The sequence below is a fragment of the Anopheles cruzii genome, unplaced genomic scaffold (assembly GCF_943734635.1).
Source record: "Anopheles cruzii unplaced genomic scaffold, idAnoCruzAS_RS32_06 scaffold00158_ctg1, whole genome shotgun sequence".
Classification (NCBI taxonomy): Eukaryota; Metazoa; Arthropoda; class Insecta; order Diptera; family Culicidae; genus Anopheles; species Anopheles cruzii.
Genome location: NW_026453871.1, coordinates 14,201 through 28,204, shown reverse-complemented (window position 1 = coordinate 28,204; position 14,004 = coordinate 14,201). Strand labels below are relative to the sequence as shown.

Here is a 14,004-nt window from a genome sequence, read left to right as displayed (position 1 = left end):
TGTCATTTTTCACTCACCTGGTCTGCCTAATAATAGCCTGTGGATTCGCCAAAAAACGAAGTTGAGGAAGCTGGAACACCAGTGACTCAGTTTACAGTAATCGTATTGTGTTTATTTGGGCATTAAATTAAACTTTGTTTAATAATTTGGTGGTTGCTCGTTTCATCGCACACTTCCATAGCGGGGCTTTATATGACTAAGTCCTCGATTTGCTGGGAGGTTCGGCTGAACTCCTAAGTAACTAATCCTACTAATTCCGTCCGCCCATAATTGAAGCTACAGACAGCGGAAACGCAAGGAAACGCTTTTCTACCAGAAACACATTAGAATAAAATAAATAGCTAAGCCACGCGGTAAGTGTCCCATCCCGAGAGGTATGCGTTGTCCCCTGGCTAATACTGATACGATATCCGGATTGTGCCGTGATCGTGACGGAGTGACGGATCAAGTGAAGTCAGTTTGAGGGACTTCGTGGAGAACCGGACGTGGATGGTCCGGGCAGAGGCGGTGTTCGGGGTGGTGGATGCTGACGCGACGGATGCGCCGGGTGGAGATGGTGCTGGGGTACCTGGTAGGGTGTGAAGCGAGTAAAGTGCTTCATCCTTGGATCCGCCGCTGCTGATCCGGTGGATGCCGAACCACCAGGGGTCAAGGATCCGGGTGAGGACAGTGATGATGGAGCAGCGGAAGGTGATCCCGACAGGGGCGGAGTAGTCGTCGGCGGCGGTGCTCCTGCAGCGGCGTTCGGTAGAAATCCATGAGGCAAAGACGGTCCTGGTGACCACCCGCCGCCGCCGCCGGGTGGCGATCCTTGCCAGAGGCCGAGATTGCCGAGCCCGCCCAGGTTCGGTGGCCTTGGGTACATCTGGGGCAGCAACAGCTCACTGTACGGCGAGCGACCCCAAAGCTGCAGCTGTTGGCGAGCTTTCTCCAGCAGGGCCATCGATGCCGGATCCTGCAGATCCTGCGGTGCGAAGCTACCGGAAGCGAACTGCGCCATCAGCGGATCGGGAAACAGCCGGAGCGGCGATCGTAGATGCTGCTCGAACAGCAGCGCGTCCATCGGATCCCTGTGCGGAGAATGAGAGAAAAGAGTGAAACGGAACAGGAATTAGCGAAACCTTGTAGAGGTCCTCCGAGAGTGATGAAAGCAATTATCGGATGGTAATGAGGTGGCCCGTAAATCATGTTGCTTGGTGCAATGAAAATCCCGACTCCCGACGGTCCGCAAGTGGCCGGTGCTACATTTTAGCGATTCGTTTCGCGCACCCATCGGCAAATCGTGTCCTGGGGGCACAGGATACGCCTCGGCTTGGTAGATCCGCTCAAGACAAACCGCTTTCGGCTGTGGAGGTTTCATCATCGGAGCCGCAACTCCCGTCCGTGACCCTTAATTACAGGGCGGCATCTCCGGGTTGGCTGTGGGATGCGATCGCACCGCTCAACTGTTTCGTAACGGCTACAGTCCCGGGCATGTAAGACCGGAGGCTTGAGCACACTCGGTATGAGTAATTCCTCCGGAATGTCCAACTCTCGGTGAGAAAGCTGAACCTCCAATCGCACTTGAACCCGTACGTACATCGCGTACAGTTCGCGCGACCGCGACTGTCGATGAATAAATTATCGCAAGTTAAGCGGACACGAAACCTGTTGGTCCCGCGCCTTTTTGCGGCTTTGTGCGAATGAAACGGCGCGCATTTGGCGATGGTTATGTTTCGTTTTCGGGCGACGGGGTTCGAGTTTGGCCAACCTCAAATCACGCATGCGGCCGGTTGCGTGTTGCAGAAAACTTCACACCTTGCCAATCTTCATCATTATTATCAGCAACCAGGGCTCCGTTTGGGGCCCCGGTGGGCAATTTTGACGCGTCGCGATTCGCACACTGGGCGCGACGGCACTTGGTAGGGTGGTAAGAAAATGGTTACGGCGAAAAATCAACTAACAAGGGAGTGCGTGGTTTTGGAAGAATACCTCTTTGGAGTTTAGTCAACTGATTTTTGAAAAATATATATTTTTTCTATTATTAACGACTCGAATACATATGAAATTGAAAGCTTGAAAACCGTGACGAACAGACAGGCTTTAGTTCAAAGATGCCTGCATCCTTAATACTAGATATACGAGTAATTTAAATATACCTAACCTTGACTATATGTACTAATATGTATTATTAACATTCAGCTCATAAATGTATTTATTCTACTTTGAGCTTTTAAAAGTGATGCTATCATTTCGGAAAGCATGTGTTGTGTGTGCTCAGAATTTTGAATTTCAGTTGCATTTGGATCAAAATGATTCGTCTGGTAAAACACAAGGGTCGAAAAGTATCGGGCCTAACACATTGATGGCGCTAGTCTTATTGCATTCAATAAATTCTCAATTAATACCAACCTTCAAAAAGAAGCTGTATATTCTGCCCATAAGTTTGCGAATTATTGTTAATGGGTCAACAACAATTTCGTGTTTTAATTTTACGCTGCTTATTGATGGTAAAAAACCGTTCAAGTGAAGCAAAGGCTTGAAAAGTGTTTTAAGGGCTCCGCTCCATGAGCAATGAAACGTAGGTTTGCTGACTTCAAGCATGGTTCGATAGAGACATCAAACACTTTGGACGTCCAAAGGGACGATAACACCAGAAAACATAGAAAATCCACAACATCGTTTTGAACAATCGAAAAATGAAGTTACATGAGTTAGTTGATATTGTAATGATATAAAAACATGTGTTGGCTTTATGTACATTGCACAAACATTTAACTGTGAGAAAGCTCTGTTCCAAGTATTTATTTGCGTTTACTCACTGTTGACCACAACCAAGAACGTATTAATGATTCTGAGCTGTGTTTGGCCATGTTTAAACGTAACAAACCGGAATTTTCCAGTTGATATGTGACGATGGATGAAAGATAGACCATCACTTCTCTCCGAAATCAAAACGATCATCACCTGAGTGGAGAGCAACTGGTAAACCTCGTCCAAAGCATCCAAAAGTACAACAATCGGCTGGAAAAGATATGGCCTCGTGATTTTGGGAAGAGCGTTAAGTAATATTCATTGACTATATTGCGAAGATCACAGGTCGATTAAACCAATGGCAAAACTAAGTGAATTGGACTTCGAATTGCTACAACATCCACCGAGTTCGCCAGAATTTACTCCTAGGAACTACTGGCTATTCGCAGACCTCAACAAAATGCTCATCGGTAAGAAATTTCGCCGAGGAATGACGAGGTTGTCAATGAAAGTGAAGCCTATGTTCTTCAAAAGTGGTATTGAATGTTAGAGATTGCGTTGATGAAAAGGGCTAATTTTGAACAAAAACAGAACGCGTTTTCTTTCTTAGTCCCGGTACTTTTCAGCCCACGTGTTATCTAGTGTTAATAGCGTCGCTTGTGCCTGAGTGCCTGAATGCCTGAACTAATGTTTTCCCTAAAATCCTCCAATTAGAGCACACAGGGTGCTCTTCATGAAAGTCCTGCAGCCAAGCATCCCGCTGGCGAACCCAGGTTCCCATTTCCTAATTGACGTTATTTTCTGCGAAACTCCTCGAAGAGCTGCACGCTTCGCGCAGCCAACGCGCCACCGAGTCTGGTCCGGACCGTGGAAGGTCCTTTGGAAGGCGTTTGGCCGTCCACGGCGTTTCCAGCCCAGCCAGCCCTGTCGGCATCTCTCAACGCGGGCCCAAATTACCGGGTCCGGGTCCCGGTTCGGGTTCCCGATTCCCTTCACTTTTGCTTGGCGGCCATTTTCCGCGAACGAGTTTTGCATTAAAATTCATCAATTTCGAATAAATTACCCCGGCTGGCCGGATCTCTCTCTCTTTCTCTCGGAGACCACAGTCTCGGCAGAAGCTGCTGAAAATAAGCATTCGTCAGCTTCGCATCGGCCTCGGTTTCGTTTCGGACGCCGAGATGCACCGGCAAGCCCCGGACGCGAAGGTTCGCATGCATTTTTATCAATCATTACTTCGCGAGGCCCGCGCACATTGATGATGTATGATGGCGTACGGACAACATAATAATTTATGATTCCCTTTTCTTTACTTTTTTTCTTTGGTTCACGTTTGCGTTTTTGGCGCGGCCAGTCCAGGCTTTCGGACCAGTGGCCCCAGTGGCCCGGGCCCTAAAGTGTCGGAATAATTACGCACCACTTTTAACAACCATTTAAGTATCCGGGCGAACCCGGCCGGCCGCTAGTTGCGCGCCGCCCTGTAATCATCACATTTGGAAAGGATGAACTTCAGCACGTTTGGGCCCGGTGTGGCCATCTCCGCCGCGCCGCGGAGTGAGCCGCGGAGCCGGGCTCTCGTGTGGAGTGGCAATTAGGGGCGAGCGATAAAACCGGGACGCGGATCCTGCCGGGCGTCGGCCTGCTGAGTGCAGTTATGCCAAAAAACAATGCACCCAAGACTGCGCGGCCAAGGAGCGGCGCGATGCGACCCCGGTACCCGGTGCGTTTGTTGCAAAGAGGTGAAAATTTAATGAAATTAAGGTGCGAAAAAGGAGGGATTTCTGTGGCGGCATTTCTGTGGCGCGCACAGTGGGAGCGGTGATGACCATTTTGGTCAGAAATTGTTCCGGATTGGAATCTTCCTTTAAATAATTTTGCAATAATTAATTTTATACGACGACGATTAGAGTTGAACGGGAACACGACGTTCGATGACATTTAAATATTTTATCCAAAGATTGATGACCCGCTGTGCTGAAGTACTCGGATCCTACTCTATCAACGAAACGAGCCAATTACGGTCTCTCTGCTCGGTGGCCACAGGGAAAGGGGTTCTAACGTCATCACCGTTCGAGTGAAAGTTGAACGGTCAAGCCCATGTTGTTGAAGCTTAATTCGAGCTCGAATTAAAACGATGCGAAAACAACGCAAAAACCTGCCGAGCCAACAACCGACGGGCGCACTCACGGGCTCGGTGCAGCTGGAAACATAGCAAATGTATGATTCTGTTTTCATTGCCCTTTTTTTTTCGTCCGTTCCCCGCATTTGGCCCGCAGCGAGCCGAAGGTGTTCGCCGAAGTGTGGTGCATAATTTGCCCGCGTTGCAACGGAAGTGGAAAAATGGCTGAAAACATCGAAAAGGTGGTGCCACAAAAGGTGGGCCGCCCGCCGCCACCACCTCGGGTGTCCAGGGCCACTCGCCCCGCTCGGGATCAAGGAAGGGCCCGGCCGATCACTTTTATGATTTTACATCCGTCATCGTTCGTCCGTCACAATGTACTGTGGTGATGGGGTTTAATGCTGAAGAAGGAACCACAACCGATCGTCGGGTGTCTGTCGATCGTGGGCAATCATTTTTGCCTGTGTTAGAGGAACCGGCACCAGCACCGAACATCGGATTCCCATTCTCGATGCGGTTCACAATTTATTCAAATTACTCGTTAATTACATTACGCTCCGGTTCGATACCGGACGATCCCGAGAATCCGGCGGCGAGCCGGCCACTTGTGTGGGGCCATTTTTCTTCAAATTAACACTTCACGCACTGGTCTCTTTGAGGCCCCGGTTGCAACATTATTTCCCGGGGTGGGGGGGCGCAAAGGAAGGCCGCCCGGTCAGACGCGGAGTGCATCGCGCGCCCCGAGGGCCCGCGTTCGCGTGGAGCACCAGTCTCCTGCTCCTGCTGCCGCGCGCAAATCAATGCTGTGTGGTATGCAAATTTGCTGAAAATTATCGTCCATCTTTTCCTCGCTCGGTTTGATCTTACCGAAACATGAAAGGGAAAGAGAACGGGATGCCGCTACGGAGAGACACAGTGAGCCGTCAAAACAATTATGCTTGCTGGAAGTGTCATTAAATGGCTCAATTTCGGTGGCAATTGGTGGCTGCCGCTGGGAACCGTGTCGCAAACTGCAGGCGGCACCGGTTTGTTGGAGGAAATACGACGACTCGAAAAGTGGCCACTGGTTTGGCCGTGTTTGTGTCATTGTTGGTGTCACTTCAATTTTGTCGCCATTTCGTTGGCATCCTTTTTAAATTTTAAAGTAAGTTTCGAGCGAAGCATTCCATTTGGAATTATGGTCCATTGTTCTACAAGAAATATTATTGAAACCAATTTTTTTAAATAGAAGGCGGTTTTTTACTTTTAAATGGTTGGAATCGTAACTTTAACGTACAACAACGATTTGAAGATTATTCAAAAGCATAAGGAATACATTTAACTATTTTGTAGTTATTGTTTTAATGTTTTTGTACTATTCAAAACATGTTTAAGGTATCGCTTTCTTTTTCCAGTTAAATTTGGAATTGTTTTTGAAAAAAATGTCCTGCTTTATTATTTATGAGAAGCTAGACCTCTTTTCTTACTAATGAAAACTGTTTTGTAGTTAATTTTGTTTCTTGCAAATTTAATAGAAGCTAAAACAAGAAATTAGCGTGCGAAACCTAATCCTCTTTGTACCTCACGAAACATTGATAAAAAATACAATTTTATAAATAACAAATACAGCTAGATCAACCATGAATGATGGTCGTGAATCTCTCAAGGAGCAGTTTCTTCCTGCCCACTGTTGGCCGTGGTCCGGATAGAAAGAATACCCGAGCTTCGGGCCACTTCCCACTTCGGAACGTCTTCTCGCCGGAAAGAGCTCCAACAATACACAAGAAACTGGCGGAAAACAATCAGAAAGCAATCAATAACACTAATTGGGCCAATAAATCATGCCCCGGCACCGGCATTAGTGTCGGCATTTTCCTCCATTTTCCACCCACAGTCCTTGGTCGGCCCCCCCTCTCTGGACCGGGGGCAGCGAGCGCGCGCGCGCGCCACCCGTCGTCGGCGACATTTGATTGAAAATTCCCTCCCAATCGAAATGGCGGTCGCCGCCGGTCGGTTGGGGTTGCAACTCGAATGTTCATTGCAAAATAATTGTTTTATCGCTTGGAGCAGACCACCACCGGGCCCGGGAAAAGAAAACTGCTCTCGGCATCGGCCAGGATACCCCGCCATTAATCAGCGATCGCTTTTCCGTCGATGCTTCCGACGAGCCGCGAGTCGGTTCGCGGGGGCTTTAATCGGTGGCCTCAAGAATGGTTCGATGCGGAAACGGGCGCGGAAAAGCGCACCGGTCCCTCCGGGGGACCGGAAAACTGGAGCGAAACCCGAGTCCGGAACCGGCAACAATCTTGCGGCCGGCGATGGTCGCGAAAATTGAATCTCTCGCCAGGCTCATCGTCGATTAGAGCCGAGCGCCTCGGTCGGATGAAGCATATTTATGGTTATGGTACTATCGGCGACGCGGTGAGGGCCACTCGAAAACATGAAAACCCTAAGCCTCAAGACTCCACAGCCGGACCAGAGGCCAGCACGAGGGAACGCGGACAGGGTGGGCAACAAAAAAAACCTGCGGAACAGAAACACACGAGATGCGAAGAGTGATGTTGCCAGCCAGCCAGCCAGCCAGCCAGTGATGTTGGCGGCTTTTTGGGCCCTAATTACAGAGCAGAGCGTACGCCAACCGTACGCGAACGTGGCGGGCGAATATTAATGTTATTTTTTCGCCTTTCCCATTCATGTCGGCGGGCGAAATGTGTGCTCCATTATTGCAACAAATCATCAAGTTAGTGACGCGGAATTGAGCAAGGCGGCGCAATCGAACGATGGCAGGCACAGGACGGCTGCGATCGCGAGCGCGCGGTGGGATACGCGTTCCCTTCGGGGGGGTGCCGGTGCAGTGAAGGAGATGAGTGTGGCCGCAGGGCTGCAGCTCGAAGCCGCGATGCCTCGGTGCCCCGATGCTGTCATTGCGGGCATAGAGTATGATGGGATTGATTTTTCTCATCATTACGCCAGGGTACGCAATCTCAACGCTGTGGCGTACGCCATGAAGGGCCACTGGCTGACAGAATCTAGTAGATATCAATAAAAGGGAAATGGAAAATGAGTTTTACAGTGTTTGAAACAACTGTTTCGAAGCCGAGTATTGAAGAGAATACTTTTTAGGCACAAACATTTCGTCTGATGTGTCTATAGGTCCAAGTTTGGGGTTCTGCTTTGACCAACAGGTATTCTCAATGATGCTTTTGCCAAGCCAGGGCTGCATCTCGAAGGACGTTTTGCCATAAAAGCAACAAAAAATCAAACATTGACGTTGGGTCTATTAAAGTCAAAAATAAATAATACCGTGGAATTTGACCGACCACTTGGCACTTTAAAGGTTACTGTTTTGTAAAAGGATTTTTATTAAACAATTTATTAAACAACAATCACAACACAACCTATTTGTTAGCATCCGCATCGAACCGACAGAGCTAAGGACATTTCACAACCATAACGTTTTGTGTGCCTTAAGCGTTACGATTAATTCGTCCAAATGAAAAAAGGACACAATTTTGACAATCATCAAGAATTGCATCGTGTTTTAGTACTGTTTGAGACATCGAATCATTTGCGATTTGACCAAATCCCGGAACGATGCACATGGTTAGATTAATTTCATTACACAAACGATAGAAGCGGGTCTGCAAGTTAAACCGAGTGCAAAAAGGGTATCTGACTATCGTCTAGAAGGCCCAGGTTCGATTCCCCGGTATGGGAACCACATTTGTCACTGAACCCCACGAAGGAAGGGACCTCCTAGTTGGGCCCGTCGTCCAAGCGACAGCAAAAATTGGAGTATCTGCCCGAGGTACTTTTTCAACATTACTTTCTTTTTCTTCTAACATTACAATAGCGCTTGAGGCGTTTCTCTTTTCTTCCGCTTTTTGATTTCGAGAAGTTTTTTTGAATTAGTCATGATGTTACGGTATTTCGAAACCTGCTCTTTTGGACCGTTTCGATAGCTCCTTCGAGGTTTGTAAAACCACCTTGACAGTCAGCTACATCGGGCTCCCGATTTTGGCAATCTCGCCAAAGTATTCGCTGTGTGTCTTGGTCCTCCTTTCGTATTTGGACCCGAAAAAACGTTTCCTTGCTATCGCCAATAACACCAATTTTCCCTTCCCGGAATCTAAGTAAGACAACGAAAATCTAGCCAAAATACTCAGCAATAAAGAAGCGAGACTTAAGGCATGACTAAAATCTGCAACCTTAATCAACAAATTGCGAATGATCAATATTGTTCCAAAGAAAGGATGTGGCAAATGTTCCCCATTTTATGAAGCCCACGAAAGGAAAAGCTATAACGTTTCACTGGTCGCTGGCTAGAGACTGTTAAAAGGCGAAAACAACAGTGAACGAGTGCAAACTCACCAGGGGCCCATCGAATTACACTGTTGGTTTCCTCAACAACGAACCAACAAAGCTTCTCAAAGCTTGAAACGTGACAGGCTACAGCTCGGAAACGGATACGGATAGAAAGATGGTGTACGCTACCGCGAAGTGTTTGCTGACTGTTTCTTCGGCGAAATTGAAGCTGAAAACATGGACGACATTTGCTTTCAACAGGAATTGATGCGTTTTGGTCTAGCAGGTCTAGTTCTTGGACATCGTTTAACTTGTATACACAGAGTCCACTTCCGTTTGCTTATATCCAGTTTTCGCTAATGGAGTCTTAAAACAACCCGTTGGCCTTACTCATTGACTTGCAGAGAGCGGAACTTTCCGGAACAGTGGATTCAGCCCTAATCATCCCCACCACCTTCAAACCGAGCGCCCCTAAAAGCCGTGCTGACCGGCGGTCGACCCCCCCGGGAGAAAGATTGTTTCAGATTAGCCCCGTTATGTCCACCCATTTGTTCGTCCGGAAAAGTAATTCTTTTTTAATCTGCCCACAGTGCGTATAGATTACGCTCCCTGGACGACGCTCGGTCCTCGGTCAGCTGAAGGGGTTCCAATGGAGGGATTGGATCGTCGCGCGAAGGCTAACGATAGACGAGATTGAAAGCGCGGCCCGGAATGGACCGGCACAGGGAGCCGGCCGGAGGAGGATGTCATAAATTGGAAACATGAACGATGATACCTCGCACGATGTATCGATGTCTTAGATATTTATATCTTTATTATTGATATTTATTTCCAACCAACCTCTGTCTGCGCTAGGCCAGCGCTCTGTCTCGCTCCATCGCGTCTGCCTCGAATCGTTATTCATCCAACACCCCGGCGCGGAGCGGAGCGAAGTTTTCTGTTGGCCACTTTCCAGTCGACGAAAAGATCGATATCGGTTTCATCAAATCACCATTTACGCTTCTCGCCTTCGCCCCTGGCGCGGTTCAACGCCTGACCAGCGTCTACGCCTGCGTCCTGCGAGCAACATGCAGCAGCGCCGGCTACGGCAGCAGCGGCCAGCATCCTTCATCGCCAACCGCCCGCCGTCGTCGTCGTCGATGGAGCGTTAAAATTTCAGCAAATAAATAAACGCCAGAAATTCTATACATTTTACAGCCAAAGTCCTTTCATAAATAATAACGCCACGGCACGCTGGGCACCTCTGGCATGGCACGGAGGGGAGGGATAAGTTGTCTCGCCGTTCTCCGGCACGAAACCTGTTCCGGTACAACGCTACTGAAATGTATTGCAATCTGCGGACCCCCTGTCTCTGTTGGATGGTCCCCAGAATCCCCCGGCGGACGGACGAAATTCCAAAACCATCATTGGCAGTCATCGTCTTCGCCGTCGCCGTCGGCGTCGTCGTCGTTGGTGGCAGTCTCCAGCCCGGGCGACAAAGTGTGGATGTAGCATAAATATATTCCCAAATAAGCATCTCATCTAATAAATGCAATCGAAACATGATCGCAGCTCGTTCCGGGGTCTCGCTGCCGATGGTCGATGACAATCAATAATGCACGGTTGCTCCACTTTGGGGATGGCATTGACCAGGAATTAGCATAACCGAATAGGCCGACTAGGAGTCGATTTGAGGCTTTGAATATACGGTGGACGATATGCGAGCATTGAGCGTATATCGTTATCGAGCGATTGGAACAAGGGAAATATTTGGGAAAGTGGTGTGTAGATGCGTTCCCGATGCCATTGGTACAGTTATAATGTGGAATGGTATTAATTTTTGTTGAACTAGTCGATAGAGTTTAAACAAGTGGATTTTAGTTTCTACAGTTACGCAATTACAGAGTTTCTAAAAGAATTGCATATCGATTTAAAACGAACTGTTCAAATTCTTCAATTTCGAGCCTGGTAAATACCAAAGCAGTTGACCAGAATAACATGCCTGAGTAGGAAAAAAATTAAATGTGATTGCTGTAAACGCGGTCGGAATTGGAAGTTTTAACAGGAAATAAATTATATAGCCGAAGGTTCATTTCGCAACACAATTTTTATTTTACATAAACAATTATTTTATTTATTGCAAAGCAGAAATACAAACCATATAAACCATTTTACTTATTTCACAGATATCTGCTGTGTAGTGTCAAAACTAAGGCCAATTTTAAGATCGAATATCACAACTAGTTTTGAGGTGTTTAGAGCTTTTTTATCGACATGATTAGACTCTTGCGGTGGCCAAGTAAATCAGTAGTTCAGAGTTGTAGTTCTCTCCCCGGTTCAGTTTCGATTTCACGTTCATCAGTAAAAGCATCTTCTTTACACTTCACTACACGGCTTAACAGTTTTTATTTTGTCTAAATGTACTTCCAAATATTTTATGTGACGGCTCTTTGGGTTAAGTTCGAGTTTGAACCAACGTAAAAAAGGTTTCCATTATTGTAACATTCGCCAATACTTTAACAATACGTTTGCAGAACTATTTGGACGCTTCGTTAGCTTCAAAATCTTTAATGCCTCATCGCTAGCAATTCTGGGATGCATCTTGAAAAAGTCGGATAGAAAGACGGATCGCAAAAGTTGAAGAATGAACTCTACTTAAATGAACTCTGGCAACTAATGGGAATGCTGTCAAGATGGGTCTTCGATTTCCGTTTTTCCGAGCAATGCTTAGAGAATGTGGATGAGAACATTCGACCCTGAGTCTGTTTGAATTATAAAAATCCCTGTTTGAGTTCATCATTGATTTACATCCCAATTAAACAGAAAAATAATAATAAAGAAAAATGCGCTGTCACATAACCGGCATGTTCTCTATTGTTCACTTCGCACTCGCCGCGCACTCGCGGTGCCGGTGTCAGTTCTAATCAATCTTCGCTGGCACCGTGCTACCCCCTCGGATTTCCAGGCCAGATCAAAATTAATACGATCGGAAACATCCTAATTAACCTACTTGCCTCTGACCCCGAAGGCCCCTCACCAAGCACACCAGCGCACCAGATGACGACTGCACATGACGAGTGATGCATCCCGTGCCTAATGAGCCCGATTATTAATGGCAGTTCGTTCTTCGGACGCTTCGTTTTCCAGTGAAATCCGCAGAGAAAGTGCGTGTGTGAATGAATGAATGCAAAGCAGAGAGGAAGAACAAAAAAGAGGGGGGAACAGGAACCCGGCCAGCCCGGCCCCCCAGTGGAGTCTGGAGTGGAGACCACAAGTGCATTCCCCGAGCCGGCCGAGAATGTGGCGCTGCCGGCGCTCCATGTAACGTGCGGTTTCATAATTAATGAATCGTATCACGATGCACTTGTCATCTGTCAAAACACCGAACAGATGAACTCAGTCGTGTCACACGGCCATCGGAGGCGCCACACAGCAACCCACGGCGCCCCGGTTACAACTTCCCCCGCGGGTTGTGGCGTGAAGAAAGTTCCTGGAAAACGGATTGCCGTGATTCGGTTTCACGGGAAAACGGGTTGGCGCCCGTTTGTCACCGTCGCCGTTTGTGTCACACACACAGACACACGAGGTCAGAAAACGGGTGGCTCATCAAGCCTCTCAACGTGCTGCGGGATCAAGCTGCCAGACCGCGCATACCGATCGCTATCGAGCCTCTCCCCTCAAGAAACGGAACGCCGGAGTTGAAGAAGTGTTGGAGCCCTTCGCGGAGTCGCGCGGAGGGCCTCAGCAAAATGCGTGGACCTCGCTCCAGATACGCTCCGACAGCGGGAGGAATTAAGTCAGTTTGAAATAATTTGACAGACAAAAATCGTGTAAATAATTTGTTTTCGTTCACGTTCCCTCCGGCGGCCATCCCCGGGTCCGACTCCTGGACCCCGGATTCCGGAGAACTCCGAAAGGTTATGTTGTGCCTGTCGACTGTCTAATGATCCCAAATTAATCAAACTCCCCGAAGCCTTCCTCGGTCGAGCCGTGATTTATAAGATCGTATCGGGTTACTGGCGCGCGCGCGCGCGCAGGTGATGGTGGGGGGGCTATGAGTGGCCCAAGAAGTGGCCGTTGGAGGCACCTTGTGTGGACTTACCTGACCGTTCTTGTCCATCTCATTGTTGGTTAGTTTCACTTTTTCGAACGAGATAACCTGTTTGCGCAGGGCATCGGCCCCGAGCGGGGTGTCCGGGTGAGCGTACAGCCGGCCGGGTGGCGGGGGGTCCGCCTTGCCCGCCACCAGCCATGCCGAGCGGTGGTACGCGTAACGGTAGCGCCGGTTGTCAACTGGGACCACGTCCAGCAGCACCACGTACCGGTCCGCCGGCGTAACCTGGCGCAGGGGCCCCGAGAAGGAGACACGCACCGTCGGGAACATGCGCCTGTCGGGGTGGGAAGAGAAAGAGGGTGAAGAAAGGACAGGTTAGTAAGGTGGAGGCTATTATAGAGCGGCACATTCCACCACCGGGGGCCACCACCCAGGGTGTTGCGATCGATGTTCACGTCAGCGCGGTTCAGAGGCAGAGGCTGCGCAGGACTCACGCGAGCTGTTGGAATGTCCGCGCCCCAAGTGGGCCCCGAAGTGGCCCAGTTTCTGTGTGTCCAGGCGAACGTTTATGTCACTGCCACTAAGACCCTAAGCATTGAAGAGCTTTTATTTGGAAAAAATCCTACATAACCCCACAATCCGATAGCCTTCTGGTTCTGACATCAACATGGTGCCTTCAGGGGTCAACATATTTATCTCGATATCGTTCAGCTGAATGGTCTAGATGCATACATTCCTCGGTCGAGCCAACCACCTGGCCAAATGGAGTGCTTTTTCGTGAGTTCGTTGCCAAACCAGCCCAAGATAAACGCCCGTTATTATGTTCATCACCCGTTGC

At 48.6% G+C, this 14,004-nt stretch overlaps 1 protein-coding gene across 1 annotated transcript; it reads right to left on the bottom strand.

Annotated features, from left to right (window-relative positions):
* Positions 1 to 454: 454 nt before the first annotated feature.
* On the bottom strand, positions 455 to 13,500 carry LOC128275968 (T-box protein H15-like; the record flags this gene model as incomplete). Its single annotated transcript, XM_053014437.1, has 3 exons — positions 455 to 1,070; positions 1,580 to 1,605; positions 13,215 to 13,500. Coding segments are annotated over 3 exons (928 nt in total), but the record flags the coding sequence as incomplete, so codon positions are not given.
* Positions 13,501 to 14,004: the final 504 nt, after the last annotated feature.